The sequence below is a fragment of the Emydura macquarii genome, unplaced genomic scaffold (genome assembly GCF_026122565.2).
Source record: "Emydura macquarii macquarii isolate MOO-44397 ecotype Brisbane River unplaced genomic scaffold, CSIRO-AGI_Emac_v2 contig_374, whole genome shotgun sequence".
Classification (NCBI taxonomy): Eukaryota; Metazoa; Chordata; order Testudines; family Chelidae; genus Emydura; species Emydura macquarii.
The window spans coordinates 10,938,265-10,962,509 of record NW_027130511.1 but is presented as its reverse complement, the minus strand read 5'-3'; the positions used below and the strand labels follow the sequence as shown (position 1 = coordinate 10,962,509).

General features: G+C 42.3%; 1 protein-coding gene across 7 annotated transcripts in view; it reads right to left on the bottom strand.

Annotated features, from left to right (window-relative positions):
- Window positions 1–24,245, bottom strand: part of RALGAPA1 (Ral GTPase activating protein catalytic subunit alpha 1) — a 228,097-nt gene that overhangs the window by 103,422 nt on the left and 100,430 nt on the right. For all 7 annotated transcript variants that reach the window (XM_067533936.1, XM_067533961.1, XM_067533981.1 and 4 more), the window contains 3 exons: window positions 19,728–19,856; window positions 17,912–18,037; window positions 10,408–10,466 (listed from right to left, as the gene is read on the bottom strand). In XM_067533936.1, the coding sequence (XP_067390037.1) occupies window positions 10,408–10,466; window positions 17,912–18,037; window positions 19,728–19,856 (314 nt within the window). The remainder of the gene's footprint in view (window positions 1–10,407; window positions 10,467–17,911; window positions 18,038–19,727; window positions 19,857–24,245) is intronic.

The window sequence follows — 24,245 nt, the reverse complement described above, 5'->3', positions numbered from 1 at the left end:
AGGTTCCGGGCTAGCAGTTATGTCAGTTCTCGAGTTAATTGCTTTTTTGCAGCTGGGGGCAGAGCAGGCACTTCCTAATGTATATAGGGCATGTCTGACAAGTTGTCAGTATCTGCATGACTGTGTTACAGGAGAATTGCTACACATGCCAGCTTTATGGTTCTGAGCTTTAAGACATTTATATTTAGTTTTACATCCTTGGAGGACCATGTCTCTTGAATTTGCAGATGATTCAGGTGGGCTTCTCAGTCTGGTCCACATGCTCCGATGACTAATGGGTCTGGATAGTGATGGGCCACATATAGTACCCACTTTTTAGCTACTGTTGGGATGCTGGCACCAGATCAGCACTGCATTTAGAACATGAGATAGAATTGAAGCTGTCTTGCTCATCTGATGCTTCTCAGGGTAGTAGACTGACCTGAGCTAGAAACATAGACGTGGGAGGTGAAGTCTGGCAAGTGGTATCCCATATGCACACAAAGACATATAGCTTAATAATGTGAGGTGAGTCCATACTGTAACGGCCAGGTGCAATACCACGTTTAACAACAACTGAAGCAAGAGGATTCAGTTGTAAGGTAAGCATGCCCTCACCATCATGGAATCTATCCTGGCCCCTATGAACTCTATTGCAAGATAATTTCTTGTAGTTTGCCAAGAGGCCTGGCTGGAAAAACAGAGGTAGGACATAGTTGAGGCTTGTCAGAGAACTTCCCGCAGCTGATCAGCTAGTCATCTAGATATGGATATACGTGGATGATCTTTTTTCTTAGGTTTGCACCTACAACAAGGCATTTTTGTAAAAACTCTCAGTGCTGCAGAGTCCAAAGGGCAGTACCTTATACTGATAATAGCTTGGCACCACTGTAAATCTCAGATATTTCCTTTGGGCCAGCTGGATGGCAGGGTGGAAGTATGCATCCTGTAAGTCAAGAGCCACTAACTACTCCTGAGCCTGCAATGACAGGATAATGGAGGCAAATGTTTCCATCCTGAATCTCAGGCAGTGCATGTATTTGTCAGTTTCCTCAGGTTTACGATAGGACGAAGATCCTTTCTTTTTTGGAATAAGGAAATACTGGGAATAGAAGATTCTCCTTCTGTATTCCTGCAGAACCTCTTCTATGGCTCCTAGATGAAGCAATGAGGCGACTTTTTGTAATAGGTTCCTGTGAGAAGAATTCCAGAAGAAGGATGGGGAATGGGGCCAGGCAGGGGGCAATGAAAGGAATTAGATGGAGTAGCCATGAGCAATGATATCCAGCACTCATTTGTCGACCACAGTCTCCAGTCACGCTCAACAGAAAGGGGCAATCAACTCTGGGACGGTTTTGGGGTGGCTCTTAACTGTCTTGTCAAACTTGCCTCTGGGAGGAAGTTTGGTGTGTGACAAAGGAGATTAAGATGGTGCTTTGTCTTTGAGGGGGCTAGTACCAGAGGACATATAGGATGACACTGGAGTGTAAACACCCAAGACTTCAGCACTGCCCTCAAATCATACTTTTGGGTACCGCTCCTGTCTCTTGGAAGAGGGTTTCCTGCTCACAGCAGGGGAGTCGGAGTAGCCCAGAGACAGAGAGGAGAAGTATATCTTGGAATGGCAGTGTCACTGGTTGGGATTCTGGCACTGATGTTGCTGATGCTGGTGTCACGCTGGCTAACTTTGGGGGGGTGGGAGGGAGGAGAGGCATTTGTTATGTTGTTTAACATCAATATGTCAAAATCATAATAATCCATGAGAGATATGCCATGTCAGTACTGTTAGAAAGGCTATAATGTGCGAAGTAAGATGATGATGTTTTTTTCAAGTATTATATGTAAGATGGAAGTTACAGATATGGTTGATATATCTGTATTTCAAATTGTGCTGGCTGGGTAACGCCCCAGACAGGATGGTCGCAGAACAATAGCCCGCTTGATGGCCCATTAAGACATTTCCAGGTGCAAGGGACCTGGGGGGAGAAGCCAGGGATATACCTGATACCAGGACTTGCCATGTGACCCTGGACTACTTTCCCATGTGACTCTGGACTCCATTTTGGTTTCTGTGAAATTCCACAAGACAGCATGGCCAGAGCCAGGAGGTATATAAGGCAGAGGCCTGGGGAATCCATTTTGTCTTTGATCCTGTTCAGCTATAGACATATACCTACCTCTGGATCAATTCATTTGCAACTGAACCGAAGGACTAAGACCCATCCAGGCATTGGATGTATACCAGAGGAAATGTACAAGCCTGCAATGCCACAGTTCTCCCAGAAACTTGATGTATATGGACTTTCAATCATTTGTACGTATCTGATTTACTTTGACCCTTTAACATTTCTCTTATGGTTTATTTATCTCTTTTTACAATAAACCTTGAGATTTAGTTACTAAAGGATTGGCTGGCAGCGTGATATTTTGGGTAAGCTCCAAACTTATATTGATCTGATACTGTGGCTGATGCTTTGGGGTCAGAGGGAACCTTTTTAATAAAGAGCATAGAGTTTAAACAACTGGTCTCTTTACTGGACCTAGTGGCTGATTGGGAGCCGGAAACTGGAATGCAGTAAAGAGGGCTGTGTGTATTATGTACTGGCTTCTTGATAACCAGTTTGGGGGAATCAGAAGCACAGTTTGTGGCTGGTTGGGAAGTCTTGCTTCAGTGCCACCCACCAGTGCTGGGAGAATCTGCTCCCTTTTTACAGCCTGCCCTGACCTTGGCATTTTCAGGTGGCTGCCCTAGGCATGGAAGGGTCACAGGTGGTTCCAGTGAAAAGAAGAGAGTGGAGGTATCTCCTTGAAGACATACCTGAGTACCCAAACAGCTTGCTGGTTGATGCCAGAGTCTGTATTGGGTTGGATCTTGCTGTCAGTGTTGGTACAAGTGTGACAATCTCTCAAGCCTTCTTCACTGACTTTGCCTTGCTCCTGTCCCCCAATATCACAGAGGGTTGAGTACTTATCTCTGGCCTCGAATCTTCCTTGTAGGATGGTTGCTTTGACCACTCTGAGTTGTGTTTGCACTTGGTGTGGGAACTTTATTTGGCAGCTGAAGTGGATGACGCTAGATCTCTTTGCCCGAGTGTTGGTGCCAAAGTGATCAGCATCGGGAAACCCAGCACCGATACTGATCGTCTTGACACCCTTTTAGGTTTCTTCTCCCTGCTGGAACCAAAGAGGTGGACACTTGCAAAGATAGTCTCCTTGGCTCTGCAGTAGCATACCGACTGGGGAGGGAGGGTAAGAGAGGGGGCCATGTCCCCCGGGCACCGGTCTGGGGGTAGTGCTGAGCCATTCAAAAACGCTACTAAAACAAGCCCAATTTGTCTTCCGGAACAAAGATGGCAGATTTTGCATTTCCCGTTCCGGTCACGTGGTGCTGGATGTTCAAGGAAACGACCGGCCCAAAAATAAGTGAAAGTGGCTGCAACTTGCCGCAGCCAAGCTGCTGCCGACGCTGGGAACAAGCCCAAAAAAAAGGGACCCGCAACTCTCTGCAGAGAGGGGGTGGGGAAGGCGTGACATGGGAGTATTGGGGGAGGTGGTCAAAAATGCAAGCATTGGCCCCCGGGCGCCGGAGACCCAAGGTACGCCACTGTGGCTCTGGCTTGGAGGACATTTCCTCTCCAGGACTGAATGCAACTTCACAGATTGTTCCAATAAGTGTAGTTTGAGACTTACATCTGAAGATTTTCAATTATGGGATGAGAAGGAAAGGCATATGAAATCTGACAGGGACATTACCTTCCCCCGAAGGCAGAAGAGGCATCTGCTGTGTCCATCGATAAAGGGCATCAGACCATTTTCAAGAGGTACAGCATTTAAACTTTGTTGGTTTAGAATCTGCCATTACCAGTGGTTGGTGCAAAGTATTTCACCTCAATGTATCTGAATGTACAGGAGGATCACACCCTGCTTATCCACTTCCTTTTTGAGGGGTTAAGGGAATGCCCAACTAAAAAATTCTTAATAGAAAATTAAAAAAAATTAAAGGGGGTAAAGAGATTTTTTCCATGAATTAGAATTTTGAAGCTCAAAAACAGAATTGGGTCAGACACAGTCCAAGTTCTGTCTTGCTGCCAAAGGCAGTAAGAGGGAACTGAAGGTGGCTTGCAGCTGCTCCACTCTTTATGTCCTCGAACAGGCCACACGAGACATCCCGATGGACACTGCTATTCAAAAGATTCCAAGCTCACGTGCATGAGGCATATCCATACCTACACCAGGATCTACACTGACACGTTTGAATAAGAACTTAAGATTCCAAGAGTGCTCAATTACCTGCAACAAAAAAGCCTTATGATATTTGCGATTTCAGGACTGCCTTCTAACAGACATTAAATAAATAGTTACAGTTTTTTAAACAAGCTAAACATAAAAACCTTAATTTATGATACTACATGAATGATTTTTAAAAATTTACAAGAATCCCCAATTCCTCATCCCAGAGCCAGAATAGGGTAAAGTGGAGTTCCCTGCCAAGCAGGTGAGGGCAGGGGAAAAAGGAAGAACCCCTGCAATTGTGCATGTACTTTACAGATTAAAAATTTAATCTGCAATTTAGCACATACAAATTGGGGGTTATGGCTACCCGCTACATGTTTAAAATACAATTAAAACAAAAACAGATCAAAAAACAAAAAAACAGATCAATATTTTTAAAAATCTTGAGATTTTTAAGACAGCCTAGTATTACTATTTATTATTTGTATTATTGTAGCACTTAGGAGTCTCAATCATGGACCAGGACCCCATTGTGCCAGGTGCTGTACAAAGAACAAAAAGACAACCTCATGGGTTTTGTTTTGTGGGTCTCACTCATGGATGTTTTAACACTTTAGACTGCCAATAAAGAGGAGATGGTGAATCTTAGTAAAAGAAGTCCACACTGATTATGATTGAATGGGAAATCAACATGAAAAGTTGGAGTTGCAAAGCTAATGTGGGAAACAAAGTCAATGAAGAGAGGAGTACAGAGTCAAAATCGATAAGTAAGGTGAGAAGGAGAGAAGTGGGGTGGTGATTGACAGTTACGACAAGGAAACGGGAAGAGTACAATATGATAGATAGGAGATCAAAGACAGGAAGGGGGTTGGATCACAGTTGGGGAGATAGGTGGAAGCTGCAGGAGTAGGAATGCACTGAGTCTAAGGAGACAAAGAACTGGAGAGTCTGCTGAATTGAGTCAATGACATGATGAGGAGACTTCCCTCAGGTGAGTCAGTTGTTCATCTATGGGTAAAGTTTGACTTCTCAGTTACTCAAGTTGGTTGTTATTACAGCCAGGTATTTGCTAAATACTCTCAGTGCTCCTGACAGACCAAATTGCAACTCCTGGTACTGATAATGGGAACTGCCCACTTAAAATCTTAGATATTTACTGTAGGCATGATGGACAGCTATATAGAAGTAGGCATCTTTTTCTTTGGTATCAGAAAATACTGGGAGTAAACCCCTTTCCATCTGAATTGAGTGGGAACCTCTTTTATTACACCAAAAGTTATAAGTGACTCAACTTCTTGATGTAGCATGCTTTTAATGGGGGCTGGAGGAGTCCTTGGAGAAGGACTGGGAAGATTCAAATGGAAAGGGTGTGATATGATACCATCAAGGACAAATTTTACAAAGACCTGGGTCCCTTATCGCAGAAGTGCTGAAGGCAGACAAGTTCATCATCCTTGGTGACTTCAGTGCTAGAGTTGGCACAAATTACAAGGCGTGGCCAGGTGTGATCGGAAAAAATAGCCTTGGGAAATGCAACAGCAACAGCCTCCTCCTGTTGAGGAAATGCACTGAACAGGACCTCATCACCAATACAATCTTCCGCCTGTCAAATCGTAACAAATGTCTTGATGCATCCACACTCCAAGCACCAGCATCTCATTGACTATGTCATCATCAGGAAAAGAGACAGACAGGATGTTAGAGTGCCAAAGGTCATGAGAAGCGCAGAATGCTGAACTGATCACAGGCTCAGTCTCCAAGCTGAATATTCGGATACATCCTAGTAGACAACCACAAGGTAAAATATCACCCAAAAAGCTTAATATCTCCAAATTGAAATAGGAGAATGTGAAACAGGCTTTTTGTTAAAGAACTGTGCAAACTACTTGTAACAATTGATATGAACTCCAACACCACTGAGGGAAATTGGGCACTCTTTAGAGACTTTGTGTATTCAGCTGCATCCAATACCATTGGTACCATCACACGTAAACATCAAGATTAGTTTGATGAAAATGATTCTGATATAGGGAGACTATTGAACGAGAAACATTAGATTTTGAAGTACTGTTTCCTAAACAGGCCTTATGGAGCTAAGAAGGCAGTCTTCATGAACATCAAGAGGACTGTCCAATGCAAACTTAGAAAGATGCAACAAGGCAGATGAGATTCAGTCCTATGCAGACAGGAATGATATGAAGAACTATGATGCTCTGAGGACAGTCTATGGGCCACAGTCATCAGGAACATCTCCAATACTGAGTGCTGATGGCACCACACTGTTCACTGATAAAGAAAAGATCCTGCAAAGGTGGGCAGAACACTTCTACAACATCCTCAATCAACAATCATCTATTAATGAGGAGGCAATTGATCGCCTGCCAGAGATTGATATCAACAAATCTCTTGCTGATCCCCCAGTGCTGACTGAAACTGCAAAAGCAATTGACCTGCTTTGGTAAAGCACCTGGAGCAGATGCTGCATCAGCAGACGTCTATAAGGCTGGAGACTTGCACATGGCTTTGAAACTGACTGAATTTTTCCAGTCAATGTGGACTCAAGAAACTATACCTCAGGAGTACAAGGATGCATCTATCATTCACTTGTACAAATGGAAAGGTAACAGACAATCCTGCAACAACTACTGGAGCATCTCCTTGTTATCAATAGCCAGTAGAATTCTCACCAGAATTCTGCTGAATTGTCTTGTGCAACACATTGAACAAGGGCTCCTGCCTGAGAGTCACTGTGGCTTCAGGAAAGATCGTGGAACCATAGACATGGTGTTTACAGCTTGTCAATTTCAGGAGAAATGCCTGGAACAGAACTCCAACCTGTATATGACTTTCATTGACCTGACTAAAGCAGTTGATACAGTCAGTCAGGAGGGCCTTGGGAAGATCATGGCAAAATTCGGTTGCCCAGAGAAATTCATCTCAATGGTTTGGCAATTCCATGATGGCATGCTCGCTCATGTTGTGGATGACTGTGTGTCAACAGAACCATTCCCAGTCACCAACAGAGTCAAGCAGGGCTGTGTGTTGGCTCCAACCCTCTTCAGTATGACGTTTTCTGCCATGCTTACAGATGCCTTTTGTGACTGACACTGGGATTGGCATCAAATATCAGACTGATGGCAAGCTTTTCAATCTGAGGAGACTACAGGCAAAGACAAAGATATAGGAAGTGACTGTTTATTATCTTCTGTTTGCTGATGACTGTTCCCTGAATGCCAAATCCGAGTCTGACATGGCGCAGAATATGGACTATTTCTCTTCAGCTTGTGACAATTTTGGTCTCACAATCAACATCAAGACGACAGAAGTGATGTATCAGCCTGCACTAGGGAGCCTTATGTACAGCCTATCATCACAGTGAATGGCCAAATCCTCCAGGCAGCAGATAAGTTCACCTACTTCAGTACACCGTCACATGCAGTTCACATCGATGATGAAACCAACGTAAGAATTGCCAAAGCAAGTGTGGCCGTTGGCAGACTATGTGCAACTTTGTGGGAGTGCAGAGGCATTAGTCAACAAACAAAACTGAAGGTCTACAAAGCCATTGTGTTATCAACTTTGATATATGCATGCAAAACCTGGATGGTATACAGATGCCATGTTACAAAGCTGATTCACTTTCACATGGGCTGAGGAAACTGATGACGATAAGATGGCAAGACAAGGTTCCTTATACGGGCAGGTATTCTAAGCACCCATACTCTGTTGATGAAATCACAGAGGAGATGGGCAGGCCATGTCAACTGAATTTCAAATGAGCGACAGCTAAAGAAAATCTTTTATGGTGAGCTAAAGGAAGGAAAGCGCTCTCAGGGAGGCCAGAAGAAACGCTTCAAAGACTCCCTCAAGTTATCCTTGTGGTGTTTCAACACTGACCCAGAGTTTTGGGAAGATCTTACTCAGGATCATTCTATCTGGTGAAGTCTCATCCATATTGAAGCCACAATCTATGGGCAGAGGAGAACTACTGAGGCAGAGCAGAAGCGCTAGCAGTGTAAATCTCATAACAGCAGCATATCTGCTATTAATCAAGTAACCCACAGCGGCATCTCTTGTTCAGTGTGCTACAGACAGTTCAAAGCTCAAATTGGCCTGATCAGGCACTCATGTGTTCACAGAAACCAAACCAATTGATGTCATGGTCATCTTCAAACTTGAAGGATGAACAACAAAAAAGCAGCATTCCTCATTCAGTGGTGGTGACATTCTGGCAGAGATCTTAAGCAGATCCTCTATGTGACTTCTGGTTGGTTCTGCAGGTGTGCTTGGTACTGAGGTCTAAGAAGCAGCCAGTACAACTAGGGGTACCTTAGTGAATGCTAGCAATAGTAAGACTGATATAGAAGACACAGATAGGTCTCCAGGGGCCATATAATTCCTTGGTATCAAGAACTCTGGTACCAAAGGTAAGTGAACAGACTGCATTAGTACAGGGGTAGTCAGTACCAGAAATGCCAGAACCATGAACTTTGGTGCTGGGCAATTTCTTATGAACATACGAGATTGGTACTAAGGATTGGTAACCAGAATCTGCATGGGTTGCAGTGGGACTCTTTCTAGCCTTGCATTACCCTTCTCCCAGGGTAATGGGGAGTTTTACATTTTTTAAGGGTTAGAATGTTCGTTTCTTCCCCTTCTAGGAGAGCTATTATCAGCTGAGGAGGAAGATCCTTTAGTTACTTGCACATCAGAGGAGAGGCTGATGAGGTGATGGGAGTATTTTTTATATGATAATTGCTCTGGGTTTTCAGCCTCTGTTGCTCCAGAGTCTGAGGAGGGATGCATTGATCTTTCCATTAAGAACATTGTCAGGTGTGCCTCCCTAGTTTTTTGTGTTCTTTTTTAGAAGGACCTACAAATTGAGTACTTATCAACAATATGCCCTTCTCCCAAACACATTAAGCATCTGATGTGCTTTCATTGAGGAACATTACTCATATGAAGGGCATTTCTTAAACCCCAGAGACTTCTGGTCTGCTACAGCAGAGGCAGGATAAAAAAAGGAATTAATTTAAAAAGTAGCACTGCACTAAATCTTATCATTATTCACTACACTAACAACTATCTAACAATCACTACCTATAGATATTTATAAACAATCTGTCCAGTGACCTCAAACACTGCAAAGTTCAGTGAGAACTGGGATATTGACTCAAAGACACAGAGTGTGAGAAGGAACTGAGGAGTGGTTGGGGTCATCTGCCCTTTATGAAATTGGACAGAGGCATGAGGCCTCTCAGAGTGCAGATGCCCGCAACAGACACTCCTGGCAAAAGAACCCAAACTCAAGTGCGCAGAGTGCATGTGCACCATCATTGGAATATATGGACAAGCAATAAAAGGAGAGACAACGAGAGTTCTGTGGCACTTTAAAGACTAACAAATTTAATATTTGTAGACATAAGCTTTCGAAAGACTTAGCTCTCTTCTTCAGATGCAGTAATACAGAAAATAGGCAACACAGAGGTATCTTATAGGTATCCAGGTGCATTGAGAACAACGGGGGAGGTGGAGTCTGGTACTTAAGACTTAATGATGACCATTGAGTAGGAGGTGAGAATGGGTGAGCAAAGTAATTTACCTTTGGTAGTGAGATAGCCATTCCAAGTCTCTGTTTAAACCCAGTTTGAATGTGTCAAGTTTGCAGATCATTTCTAATTCAGCAGTGTCTCTTTGAAGTCTGTTTTTGGAGGTTGTTTTTTTTTGGAGAAGTACAGCAACTTTCAGGTCAGAGACAGAATGCCCTGGGGAATTAAAGTGTTCTCCCACTGGTTTATGGATGTTATTATTTTTTATGTCTGATTTGTGTCCATTTATCCTTGTGCGTAGTGATAGTTTGGCCAATGTACATGGCAGAGGGGCATTGCTGGTACATGATGGCATATATAATATTAGTGGATATGCAGGTGAATGAGCCCCTTATGGTGTGATTGATGTGGTTAGGACCAGTGATGATGTCATTAGAGACGATGTGTGGGCAGAGCTGACAACGGGGTTTGTTGCAGGGATAGGTCCCTGGGTAGGATTTTTTGTAGGGTGTATGGTTGCTGGTGAGTATTTGCTTCAGGTTGGGGGGCTGTCTGTAAGCCAGGATGGGTCAACATACCTATTTGAATATACTGTAATATAAAAGAGCCTCTAATAATATGGCAGCCTTGTTAAAGTATGACCTACCGTGCAGGACCAGATGGCTCCTCTCTTGCAGAACTTAATACAGTTTTGATTGTGAGTTCCTAAAACAAAAGATGAAAATGTGCAAACTCAGTTGCCAGAAACTTCTCTACAAAAATCTTTAGAAAAATATAAGGGGTCTACTATATTATACTTGGCATATTCCTTTGCTGGGTCTCAGCCAATGGCTCTTTAAATAAACAGACTTTTTACTCATCTAACAGAAAATACGAACACCTTAAATTTTAAATTATTTTGTTCCTAGTACTGCCTCTGATGTACCAAGTCCTTTAAAGGAAGGTATGAGCCCTACCTGTAGAACTCACATTCTCAAAATACATCCAGAAATGGACCATAGGGAGCAGGAAACTATAAATAATTAAGGTAACCAAGTGGTAATTGGCCACACCCAGCTAACTTTTATTGACCTACATTTTTATTTACAATACTAATATATGACAAATACATACTTATAATTTCCTGGTTATGAACATTCACTTCTTTTGAACCCTCACAACATGGTCACCAGGCTACAAGACACTATTCTGTCAAGACCCAGCAAACCTTGTTACTGATTGGAGGAGTTGCTAGTAACTGATGCATAGTACTTTCCTCCCACCCATCTGAAAGTAAGTAGTCTGTCTTTGTAATACTTTTAAAACCTGATGCCCCAGAAAGTGAGTGAAAAAGGATTTTATACATACTACAGAACACTACCACAAAGTTAAAAAGTTTCTTTTAAAATACAAACTATGAACTATTCCAGGTATCAAATACAAAATATTAGATAAAACTAAGAAAGCAATATATTTATCTTGTGTTCCAGATATAATCCTATATGAGGGCTCTATTCAGCATTCTTTAGATCATCTTATGCAGAGTACAACATTAAGAGTCCATTGAATACTACGAAATAGGCTTCAAACCGTTATGCTATTCTTTCAAAGTTAAAACGGTAAACAAAAATCTTTAAGTGACCTCACAGAATTTTGTCTGAAGTGGGAATGAAACTCAATAGGAATTGTCTGACTACGCTGGAAGGAGGACCGAAGACACTGGATGTGGTTTAATTAGGCCGCAACTTTATTCCTAAATGTCAGGGAGTACCCAACAGATTAAAGTGTACAGTGTACAGGCAATTCCATAATTATTTACATGTGGATGGGAGGGGCTGCTGTCAACCCTCCCCCTTTACCTACCCTGGTACCTATGGGTCCTCCTCCCCTTTACTTGGGAGTTCTTGTTATGACTCTGCAGTAGAGAAGGAACTAAGGACGTTTAGCCCACAGGTGCTGGCTAGCCTCATGGTATAGCACAAGGACAGAATGCATATGTGGGTCCAATGGGCACTGCTACCAGAGTTTTCTGATCAGCAGCGACACACCTACAGTGGAACACCCATAAGGACACTACTCAAAGAAGAAACCCAAAGTTTAAGGTCGGAAGAATGTACTGGCAGCAGTTGAAAAGAAGACTTGATATCACACTTGGTCATCAGTGCCCACAAGACCTAACTATGTGCACAGTCTCATTATTGGAGAAATAGCACACTGAACATAAGGCCGGATCTATTCCACTGTTAACTGAGCTACCCCGTGAGTATGACTGGTGGTGAATTAGGCGATGTTCACCTGGCATTTTCTTAGGGACCAAGCCTAGGGGAGAAACCCACAAGTTCTATAGAGGTAGATAATTAAATGGCCCTGCCACCCTATTCTCCCTTTAATAATTTCCCATGTAAAGTTAAATAGAGGTAGTTAAATTGAAGGAGATGGGAATTAATATGAGAACTGAAAGGTGGATAAGGAACTGGTTAAAGTGGAGATTACAATGGATCATACTAAAACGTGGATTGCTAGGCTGGAGGAAGGTCATAGTGGAGCTCCTCGGGGATCAGTCTTGGGACCAATCTTATTATTTTCATTTATATACATTTATAATGTAATGTATATAATATAATGTATATACATTTATAATGTATTATAATGTATAATGTATTTATTATATTTATAATGTATATAAATTTATAATGTAAAATACATGTATATTTATATATTTTCATTATATACAGTTTCATTATTGACCTTGGCACAAAAAGTGGGAGTATGTTAATAAAATTGCAGGTGACACAAAGTTGGGAGATATTGACAATATAGAGGAGGACCAGAATATAATAGAAAAAGATCTGGATGACCTTGTAAACTGGAATAATAGAATGGGATGAAGTTTAATAGTGCAAGATCATGCATTTTGGGACTAACAACAAGAATTTTTGCTATAAGTTGGGAATGTATCAGTTGGATGTGACAGAAGAGGAGAAAGACCTGACTGTATTGGTTGATCACAGGATGACTATGTATCTGTCGCTAGTGTGATATGACTCTGAAAAAGGCTAATGAAGTCCTAGGATGAATTAAGCAAGGAATTTCCAGTAGAGATAGGGAAGTGTTAGTACCGTTATACAAGGCACTGGTGAGACCTCATCTAGAATATTGTATGCAATTCTGGTCTCCAACGTTTAAGAAAGATTAATTCAAACTGGAACTGGTGCAGAGAAAGACTACTAGGATGATCCGAGGAACAGAAAACCGACTTTATGAGAGGAGACTCAGAGTTTGGCTTGTTTACCCTAACCAAAAGAAGGCTAAAGGAAGAATGATTGCTCTCTATAAATACATCAGACGGATAAATAGCAGGGAGAGAGGAGTTATTTAAGTTAAGCACCAATGAGAACACAAAAAACCCCTAGTTACTAACCTTCTGTAATTGTTGTTCTTTGAGATATGTTGCTCATGTTGATTCCAAGTAGGTGTGTGCATGCCATATGCACAGTTGCTGGGAGATTTTTCCCCTAGTGCTATCAATAGAGTCAGCTCTGGAGCCCCCTGGAGTCGCACCTTCATTGCGCCATATATAGGGCCCTACCGACCCCCTGCCTCTTCAGTTCCTTCTTGCCAGCTGGCTCAAACAGATGGATAGGCGGGTGCATCTTAGAATCGCCAATGTATCTCAAAGAACAACAGACAGTTATAGGTGGTTAGTAACCATTTTTAATTCATTGAGTGCTTGCTCATGTCGATTCCAAGTAGGTGACTCCCAAGCAGATCCACAGGAGGAGGGGTTGGAGTTCAATGACCTGTAGATTGCAGTACAGCTCTACCAAATGCAGCATTGTCTCTGGCTTGCTATATAATAGCATAGTTAGCTAGGAACGCTGTCAAGGATGTCTGCACCCTTGTGGAGTGAGCTGGCAGCGCTGGAGCAGGTACCTTTGTGAACTCAGAACATGTCCTGATACAGGATGTGATTCATGAAGAGATTCATTGGGGTGATACTGGGAGGCATTTCACCCTGTCTACTATTGCTGAGCTGAGTTTTTTTCGTAAATGGTTAATACTTTTGATATAAAAAGCCAAAGCCCGCCTGACATCCAAAGAACACAGCCTCTAATCTTGGCTGTTGGTGCGTGGCTTTGGGTAGAAAACCGGGAGGAACATGTCCTGGTTTGTGTGGAATTGTGATACCACCTTTAGAAGGAAAGCTGGACGTGGAGGGCCCTACGTTCAGAAACTCTCCTGGGCAAAGTTATGGCACTAGAAACACTACCTTCCAGGATAGATAAAGAAGCAAGCATGTCACTAGATGTTCAAATGGAGGTCCCACCAGTCTTGATAGCATGAGGTTGAGGTCCCATTGGGGAATTGGTTGATATGTTTGAGAGTATAACCTGTCTAGACCTTTAAGGAAACATCTCACCATGGGATTGGTGAAGACTGAATGGCCTGAAACCCAGGGATGAAACACTGAGATTGCAGCCAGGTGGACTTTGACTGACAACTCCGACAGTCCTTGCTGCTTAAAATGTAACAGACAGTCCAAGATGAAAGGTACTGACGACTGTGCAGATGGAGTGCCCTTCTGCATTGACCAGATGGAGAGTCTCTTCCACTTAGCTAGGTAATTGGCTGTGGTGGAAGGTTTTCTGCTGCTAAAGAGGACCTCTCTGGCTGGTTCTGAGCTCTCCAGCTCCAGAGGGCTCAGCCATGGAGCTTCCATGCTGAGAGGTGGAGACTTGGGATTTGAGTGATGAAAGCAGACATGGTCCTGGGTGATCAGGTCCAGAACCAGAGATAAACTGATTGCAGTTTCCACTGAGAGGTTGAGAGCGTGGTGTACCAGTGTTGGCACGTCAGGCTGGGGCTACCAGAATCACAGAGGACCTTTCCTTCCTGACCTTCAGCAGAACCTTGTGATAGGCAGGAATGCGTACAACAGATAACCCATCCCTGGGATGAGGAATGCATCCGCAATTGATCCCGGACTCTGATTCTGGAAGGAGGAGAACTGCGGGCACTTCCTGTTGCATTCTTGTCGCAAACAAGTCTATGTGGGGAATTCTCCAGCTTTGGAAGATGTTGTCACCTCAGCAATGGGCTGGAGAGCTCATTTAGGAGGGCTCAGGTCCCAAAGTCTCTGGTCCCAAACAGAGCTCTCACTTCTCATCAACGTAAGAGGACAGAGTGATATGCTTGGCCTGTCAGACCTTCCAAGCCCACTTGGAAGGCAAATGTGTTTTGGTCATAATGGAAACTACAACAGCGATGTTCTATATAAACAGACAGAGAGGAGCACGCTGCTCTCTCCTGTGCCAGGAAACCCTCAGACTGGGGGGCTTTTGCATAGCTCATTTGATACACCTCGAGGCATCCTACCTTCCTGGATATCAGAACAAGTTGGCAGACCACCTCCGGAGGTCCTTCTCTAACTACAGGTGGTTTCTTCACCCAGATGGAAAGAGTATCCTAAACGTCGCAGTAAACCCATCCCACAATGAATGCCCATTCATCTTGTTAAGATAGCTCCTATGAGATTATCCTAACACATCCAGCTTAACTGAAGACGATGGTCTTGTCTGACCTTCCATTTTCAACTCACCCCCCAACGCTTCCTAGGCCTTGCGTCCCATAGCTTGCTTCTGCCTCAATGGGTCTGCAAGCAACATCTGACTTATTTCCCATTCTGTTTCCCCACTGGGTCCTTTACCGACTGCTGTGGCAAATGCAGGCTGTAAGGGCCCCAAAGCATATTTCACAAGCATGCCTAAATTTGCAGATGCTACAAAAACAAATACTCAGCAAATGTCATTACAAGTCTCAGGCCTCCCATAGGCTTGCTACGGAATGAACAGGCCACTGTCAGTGTGGAAACCAGGCTGCTGCGACGTCATCCACTCTAACCACAGCATATGATGTGGTATGATCCACTGGATCCCAGTTTGTGTTGCTGCCCTCAATCTAAACTGTTTGTCATAGTTAAACCATGCCATGCCCCCAAATATACTATATGCTCACCTGATTATATCCATATGTATTGAATAATGCTGGGCTTGTCTGGGTAAGCCTCTGCAATAACATCTATATAGATCAAGAAGGCAGCTTTCCAACTTTCCCATTTTCTAGCCACCGTTGGTCACTTGATCATCTCATTGCCCTTCTTGCTCTGCCCTGGCGTCCTCTCTGACAGCTTATCACTGTTGCACAGGAAGGTGATGTCTACATATTCACCTCTCAAAATTCTATATTTAATGGCAATTAACAGGTGGGTCTCCCATTGGATCAGCCACCGGAGGATAACCATATTTGTGACTGACCATTGGGGGCAGTAATTCTATCCTGCAAATTCACATACCTTGTAAGTGGGTGAGTTTTAGGGTGCTCAGAAATAAGACACCTATTACAATATTGGACTTAGATAAAGGTTGCAGAGGCAGGGTGTGGAACTGTTGCTGGTCACACTCACCCCTACTAGCCGTGTTGTTTCCCTGTACTACAAATTGTTTATTCAAATGTCTTGGCTCTGGCTGACTCACTACACCTTGTAAACCTTTTAGTGCTGTGGAAACAATTTCAGAAGCACTTGCCTGGACTATTTGAATCAATTCTCTGATGTCTCCCCCACCCCCCAAATGCAGTTGGTTCACCACTGGGAACATTCGCTTCCCCAGGATCCACATTACTTCCCGTAAAGGGGAATCCATTTGGTAGAAAGACAGATCACCCCTCAATCCTCCAATCTTGGTCCTGGATCAAACCCCTTGCCCATGTGGCAAGGATCCCACTCCTTATGCTCCCATGGCCCCTTCAGCACCACTCTGTTCCCCCTGAGGTGGGTTTGGAACTCCTTTCCTCGTCTTTTCTAACATGCCTCTATGGCTGGCTGGAAGTGGGTAGAGGACTCCCTGCGCCTTTTCTCACTGCTCTGCTGTGGCCCCGCACTGATGAGTTTGAAACTCCCTCCTCTTCCCTTTCTGCTACAAAACACCTCCTTCTGCCTCTGTGGGCTAGAAAGGGGGAGGCTCCTCCCTGTTCTCACCAGTCTGCTAGGGCTCTGAGCTGAGCTCCCTCTTTCTCTCCCTCTATTAGCAAACACCTGCTTCTACCACTGCGGGCTGGGGGGCAAGGGAGGAGGGGAGACCCTCTTCCCCACTTCCTGTTCTCACCGTTCTGTTACCACATGGGGCCATGAGAGTTTGCTGTGATGCTGTTTCTGTTGCTCCTCCTGGTTCAGGTAAAAGAGGGCTTTTCTTGCATTGGCATGAACCTAAATAGTCTCCCCCTCTTCTGGTCACCTGGGGAGTGGTTCAACCTTCCCATGCTGACCTGGTCTGAAGCTGCTGCAGCAAGTCACTCGTTGGCTATCTAGCCCTTAAAGGGGCCACACACCTTTTCCTACAAGCCAGACAAGCCACCACTTAATGTGTGGAGAAGTTATTCTGTCTTAGTCAAGAAGGCTAAATGTCCCTACTGGTGAAATTAATCTTCCATAAACCCCATGTAAACAGGCTTTTGTACAGGGAACTAAATTTACTCCTAAACAGTGGGCAAGGTATAAGGCACCTCAACTGACATTATTCCACCGTTAATACTGGAAGCAGGGGTAGCAACCTGCAGGATCCCTGTAATCAAAGACACAGTAGATAGACCCATGACCCAGACTGCCTTCAGCTATGCTAAACTGTCACAGAGCCCAAACTTCATCATGTGCTAGAATCTCCTTGATTTTGTGTGTTGTGGCCACCATGGAGGTGCACATAAGGACTTCTGGCAGCCCTAAGAAAACAAACTGCCAATGGATTCAATAGGGCATCTAGAAATTTCAAATCTTTTCCTTTTCTTTCTGAGCTGTTTAAAGCTGAGAAACTTTTCAAGTGATCACAATAACCAAGAATACAAAATGGTCAAAATAATAGCACATTTACTTTTAGAAATATACACACACACTTTCGATTATTTTTGTTGGTTAACAGTAATTTCAAAATAAGTACATTTTTAGAACTTTAAAGCTTATTTTGACAAATGTTATGGACTTTTAAATCTTGTTCTCTACATAAGAAGATCTAAAAAGAACATTAGAATCACTAAAATTTACCTGGAACACTGTATTGCTAAAAAAAGACAAGACAACTTGGTATGTGGCAATACCATACACATGTTCTCAATATTCCCACCTTAACATCTGTGAAACGAGATACAACAATGTCAGGGGTGCTTGGATGTAGAGCTGGCAGTTCACAATATAAGTTGGGAAAGCAAACCAGAGATCCCAACAAAACTTGTGCTTCTACTCTTGGTGCCTATAGATGGGGAAAAGCAAAAATATTTACTTTTATTGCACTAAGAATGTGAAACATCCAGCTACCTTACATCAGGTTGAATTTTTATTAAGTTTATCCTGGTGACAATATAGAGGCCAGAAATAAACTCAAGCAGTTTGCACTCATAAAAAGTACAGCTCTGTGATATACACTAAGACTGCTTAAATGAGCTGCTTTGTTGAAACAGAGGAGTCAAATTTCTATTACCATGTATTGGCTCTACTTCCTGTACTAATACAAAAGTGAATAATTTAAATAGACTTTGTGATAAGCAATGTTTCTATATGTTTTTCTTACAAAGACAAAATAGAAAGTTGTAAAGGATAAATAATGCCTGTGCCAATCAAGTTGGCCAGAAATAACTGAAAGGTATAAACATTTAAAAGTACAAATGCAAAAGCTAGCAATTTTAAGAGCCACCAGTCCCATTCTCGGAAGTTACTGTACAGCAGCAACATGAACGATTACAAATCTAACATACTTTTAAAATGAAAACCTTGTAAAACTGAAAATGTAACCCACCATATAATTCAAACTAATCTAATTTAAAACATCATAAGAATTAGTAAATTATCTGCACTGAAAGCAGAAATGTTTCTCCCAATACAACTCATATGTATGTAAATAACAGTTATGTAAATAACTGTATCTGGCAGTTGTCATAATTTTAAAAGAAGATTTCAGCTTTTAATAATCGAGTAATCATAGCAAACGCCAAAAAGGTTATACTGGATGGTCCAAAAAGCCAGCTGGTATCTCAACCAATATACAAGGGAAATTATTTACTGGCAGTGGTTGTTTTCTAAGGCAGTATTTTGCCAAGAACCTCAGTCTTGAGGCATGGTGTCTCCATCATACACCATCAATAGAGCTCTATATACTTCAAGATTTTGAAGAGAAAGCCCACCTTGCTGAGGCAAAAATTAAATATCTTAGGGTGTATACAGAGTAAGATGACACCAGCTGATGGTGAGCATTAATTGAAGGTTGTAGTATTATATGAACATCCATACTCTAAAGACATTTAATTGCTTCTGTGTATCTTGGTGTGTTTTGTATAGTAACAATGTCATATCTATGGTATACAAAGTAATCCTCTTAAAATGGAGGATTATCAACACTTACTAGCAAACTGCAACATTCTTACTTCTTAGTAGTTCCAAAGGACACATTGCAACATCAGTACAAAACCTATTACATTTAAGTTGCTGTGTATAGTATAAACAGCCATGAATCTAACACACCCATAAAAAGTGTTCCCTCCCTTTAAAAGTTTAGATTAATATTGTACATCTGTAAGTTAAAAAAACCCACCACCAACCTCTGGATATGCATGTGGGTAATGAAGGATGAAATAAACACCTTTATGTGTGATGTCGCTTAGTAAAGAGTTATCTCATAATTGTTCCTGCAATTCTGAGGCCAAACACAGACACCAGGCATAAGCAGCAAATTTTTGCATTCTTTATATTACATCTCCTACAGAGGATTTTTATAACGTCATATTTTAACAAACCATTTGGTGATTTAAATAATTATTAAGCATTAAGTTCTTTTTTTTGGGACAGGTGAATACATACTAGCTGAAGAACAATGTTGCACAGTATTCTATTAAAACTTTTCATGATTACATACAATCACAAATGAGAATTAACTGATGATGACTTACATTGAGAAAAGATGAAGAAGCCACTCTACCAGCTGCTACAATGAAATCCATAATAAGCATGGTGGCACCAGGCAAACCAAGTGAAAAGAATTGAGGAGAGCAGTGCTTGATGATTGTATTAACAATATCCTTGGAATGGAGAAGGGAAAGAAATATATGACCATTCATTAGATGGATAGTTAACAGTGACACGAAACTACAAGATATTTAGTGACACTTAAAGAATCAAAATAAACAAAACAAAAACAGCATATCCACAATAATACTTATTTTGTTACATTGTCATTACTGAGTTAGGGTTACTGAATTGTTAGAGTCCAACAGGTTGCTTATAATCATCCATTACACTTTCCACTGAGGTATAACCAACTATAGCAAGTACTGCTTATGACTAACATGCTTATAATACCTATCAAGCATTTATTAAACCTTTATACATTATTTGTAAATAGAATCTTAATATAAAGGATGACATATTAAAGTATCTTAAAATTCTTCTGTTTGTAGCTATGCATTACATGATATATTAAGTGAATGCAGATTTAGTGAACTCACGAAATATAGCATTAACGATTTTCAATTTCTAAGATACTTGTGATTTATCTAAGAATCTATGCATTGTTGAAATCTATGAATGTGTGTGTGAACAAGATACAGTCAGTATAAAAAACTCCCCAGTTCACATGCAAATAAAGAATACAGTCCTTCTCCTTTGAAAAAAATTCTTTAACAGATTTTGTAACATACCTTGATGGTCAATGTTAACATGAAAATTTGCAATTCAGTAGGAGACAAAATGTAGTTCAGTGGTTAGAGGAGGGGAAAACTGAAAGTTAGGTCTCTTCGGTTCAATTGCTAGCTACACACTGACTGAAATCTTGAGCAAGTCTTATTCTGCTTCCATTCAAATCAATCAAAATCCTACCATTGACTTTCATGGGAGCAGAGCTGTTCAGGCCTTTAACCTCTCTGGGCTAGATCCACAAAGGGACTTAGACATCTAACTGCCACTTTAGGTGGCAAAGTCCAACATTTAGGCTCCACTGAAACTTCAAAATCCCCACTCAGTTGCTGCCTAACTGGAGGTGCCTAATTTTTTTAGGTGCCTAACTTTCTGCTGGTGGGCATGTGGAAAGCTGCCTAAATTTTGACACCAACAAGCTGCTTGGCATCAAAGTTCACACCTAAGCTCTGGAAGAGTTCTCAAAAGAAGCATTCCCCTGCCTATCTTGCATGAAGAGCCCAAACTGGTAGGTGATCTCAGAGCAAGCCTATCAGTTTGGGCCTTGCTTGAAAAGCAGCCAAGGGCAATCAGACCAGGAATTTGGGTTTGTGTGTGTCCCAAAATACCTAATAATCCAGTAGTTAAGGCACACACCTGGAATGTGGGAAACCTGTTTTCAAATCCCCACTACCTAAGCTGGAGAAGGGACGCCCACCTCCCAAGAGAGTGCCTACCAGCAGTCTATTGGGTATTCCTGAGTGGGGTTCTCAATCTCTCCTCTTGAAGCTGTTCTACTTTGTATAAATGACTAATAAGACGGTTTAAAAAAAAAAAATTGCAAGCCACAATTTTGTTGTGGAAACTGCAACTTAACACACACTGCAACTTTTTATAGTTGCTACAAATTTTAGTGGTATTGCAACCCTGTGTGCCAGGTCACAATGCCACTCACTCAAATTTGGCATGGTTGTCCCTCCAGGCTGGGCCAAATGTGAGTGAATGGTGTTGCTACTTGGCGCATGGCATTACAATGCCATTCAAATTTGGCTTTTATATGGGTTTTTGTTTGTTTTGTTCGGTGATGGGACCTGGGTGTGTGATCACTGCAGAGGCCACTAAAGGGCGGATGGACCTTCCCCAGCCACACGTACCCCGAGGACCCCTGCCCTGGGTCAACCAGCTACAACAGATTGTAACAGGCTGTGGCAGGCGGAGACAAGGAGGAGGTAGACACCTTGCCTGGAAAGGAGACAAAGGACTAGGGAGGGGTAAGGGGACGGCTCTGGGGGGTGGCTGGCGAAAAGGGCTGTCCCCTGTAAGGGTGCTCAGGAGCAGGGCTTGAGAATGGACTCAGACTCCCTAGTTGATTGCTGCTGTAACTTCTAATTAATCTGCTATCAAAATCTCTCTATGTTGTGATTCTGAGAACTAAAAAACCCTTCTGATTTCCACACTGGCTGTGAATCGCTTCTGGCTGTTTGTGTCCTGTCCACTGCCCCATCTGTCTTAGAAAACTGCATTTGCAATAGCTATTACATCTGCAGGAAGGGTGCGTGACCTGCAGGCCCTGATGGCTGAGCTTCCTTACACTCAGTTGTCCAAGGACAAGGTGACACTGTGACCACACCTGAAGTTTTTATCCAATGTGGTCTGTGTTTCATCTGACTGAGGCAGTGTATTTACCTCTCCCACCCTCCCCACGCTGCACTCTTCCCTGTAAGGACAGTCCCTCCATACTCTGGATGTCAGGCAATGTCTAGCCTTTTATCTAGATAGGACTGAACTGTTTTGTGCTTCACCTTATCTGTTTGTGTTGTATACAGACCAGGAGGTGGCTGCACTGGTGTGTGGAGGCCGGGGGTGTGGAATGGGTGTGGATAGGGGCAGGAGAAGACTCCGAGCACTAGAGACCTGACTGGCTTCGCCCCAAGTGGTTCAGAGCACTGTTCTGTGGGACTCTGCCACAGGACCTGAGAGGATGTCAAGTAGGATTCCAAGGCAGACCCGTGCACTGACAGAGGAACAGAAGCTGGGGGTAGGAAGTGACTCAGGAAACTGGAGTAAGGGTGTCAGTCATGTATATCGACTATTGTTTTGAAGGGCCCTGGGTCAGAATCTAGTGGAGCAGGGTGGGCTCAGGTTCCCCTATCCTCCCCGACAGACTGTAGCCACTGGGCAACGTGGCCCTTGACTCTCACCATTGGGAGACATAGCCTGGAGTATTGTCACTAAGTGGTACTGCTGGCCTTGGACACAAACAGCCCCCCGACACTCACCATTTGCCATTAAACCACATATGTTTGGGAACACGTTAGCTGTATTAAGCACAACAAGGAATTTAAAATTATGCTGATAAGGCACTCTCCAACCAGAACTTTTCTAAATTAACTATTAGATTGTTTTCTGAACAAGAGAAGTTACTGGAAATGCATCTCTCTACAAGAAGGAAAATAACCAAAAACATACAGCCGTCTGCTGTAGCCTGGACTCATTGTTCACTAATACTGTATTTACATAGCACCATAGGTTTGTATACCATTTTACAGGCAAATAAAGACTATGTTCCTGCTCTGAGGAATTAAATCTAAATTACATTGAAAACTCTAGATTAAAATTGATGTAGGAAAAGACAGGAAACTGGAAAACAGGATCAAATAAAGGAATGATATGGTCTGAGTGGCAAGAGAGGAAGGTGATTTTCAAAGCAGTATTCTGGCTTTTTCAGTTTCTTTATACTTCTCAAATATTTATCAACTACATCTAACTCTGCAAGCTGGCTTCTTCCAGTATTTTCAGAGCACTAGGGGCTTCATCTTGCTCCCACCAAAGTCACTTGAAAAACTGTAACCGACTCCAATGGATGTAGGATTGGGTCACTGGTGAAATATTAAAATGGTATGGATTTGTAAGCTCAGGTAACACTTCTCTAATGGCTCCCGAATTAAACAATTTTATTTGATGAAAGACTGCTAATAAAATCTACTCTGATCGTTAAATTCTACCTACTTTTTGGGAAGAATTTAGTCCCCAGGCTGATCAGCTCAGCAGCCTTCATTTGTCAAAAATCAAAAGGGCAGTTTGCCTGCATTACCCAGCTGACAGATATAAGGAAAAAACTCGACCTACACTGAGGGATCCTGACCAGGAAAAAAAAAATGCTACTCATTTCAAGTTTTAAAAAATACCCCAACAAAAACAGCATTCTAAATTGGCTTGGCTTAACATATGCTAATAGGACAAAGATAATACTCGAAGAAAAAGGGAATGTAAATAATCCCAAAGATTAACATAGAAAACCTCAGAAATCTGACGAACTCAGAGTTAAATAAGCAAAGGAACTCAAAAGCATCTGTGCTTAAACAGGTCTGTTATCTTTTGATGATACTAGACAAAGCACATCGAGAAATAGTTCTGCCTGATAGCTTTTAGTGATAGAGAAAATGGTTTTAAGCACGTTTATGCATTTCAACAAGTTAATATGATGTATGCTTTAACAGTTTCCTTTTGTATAGTATACCTTTCAATTTTCTCCTATCAATAAACCTTATCAGGCTGAAATTATGTGTCTCGTGTCAGAGATGTGGTCTGTGTATAGGTTGGGGAGCTGGTAGCTAAATCCAGCTCTGACAGTCACTTAACCTTTTCATAAGGTTTTTCCACTTAAAATTAGGGATGATACTACTTATCAAATGGAGGTTAATATTGTGAATATTAGCTAATGATTTCTATCAAAGTACAGTGAAGATTTATATTGCTATGCATACAGAGCTAGATTTTGGTTTTACCCCAAGCAC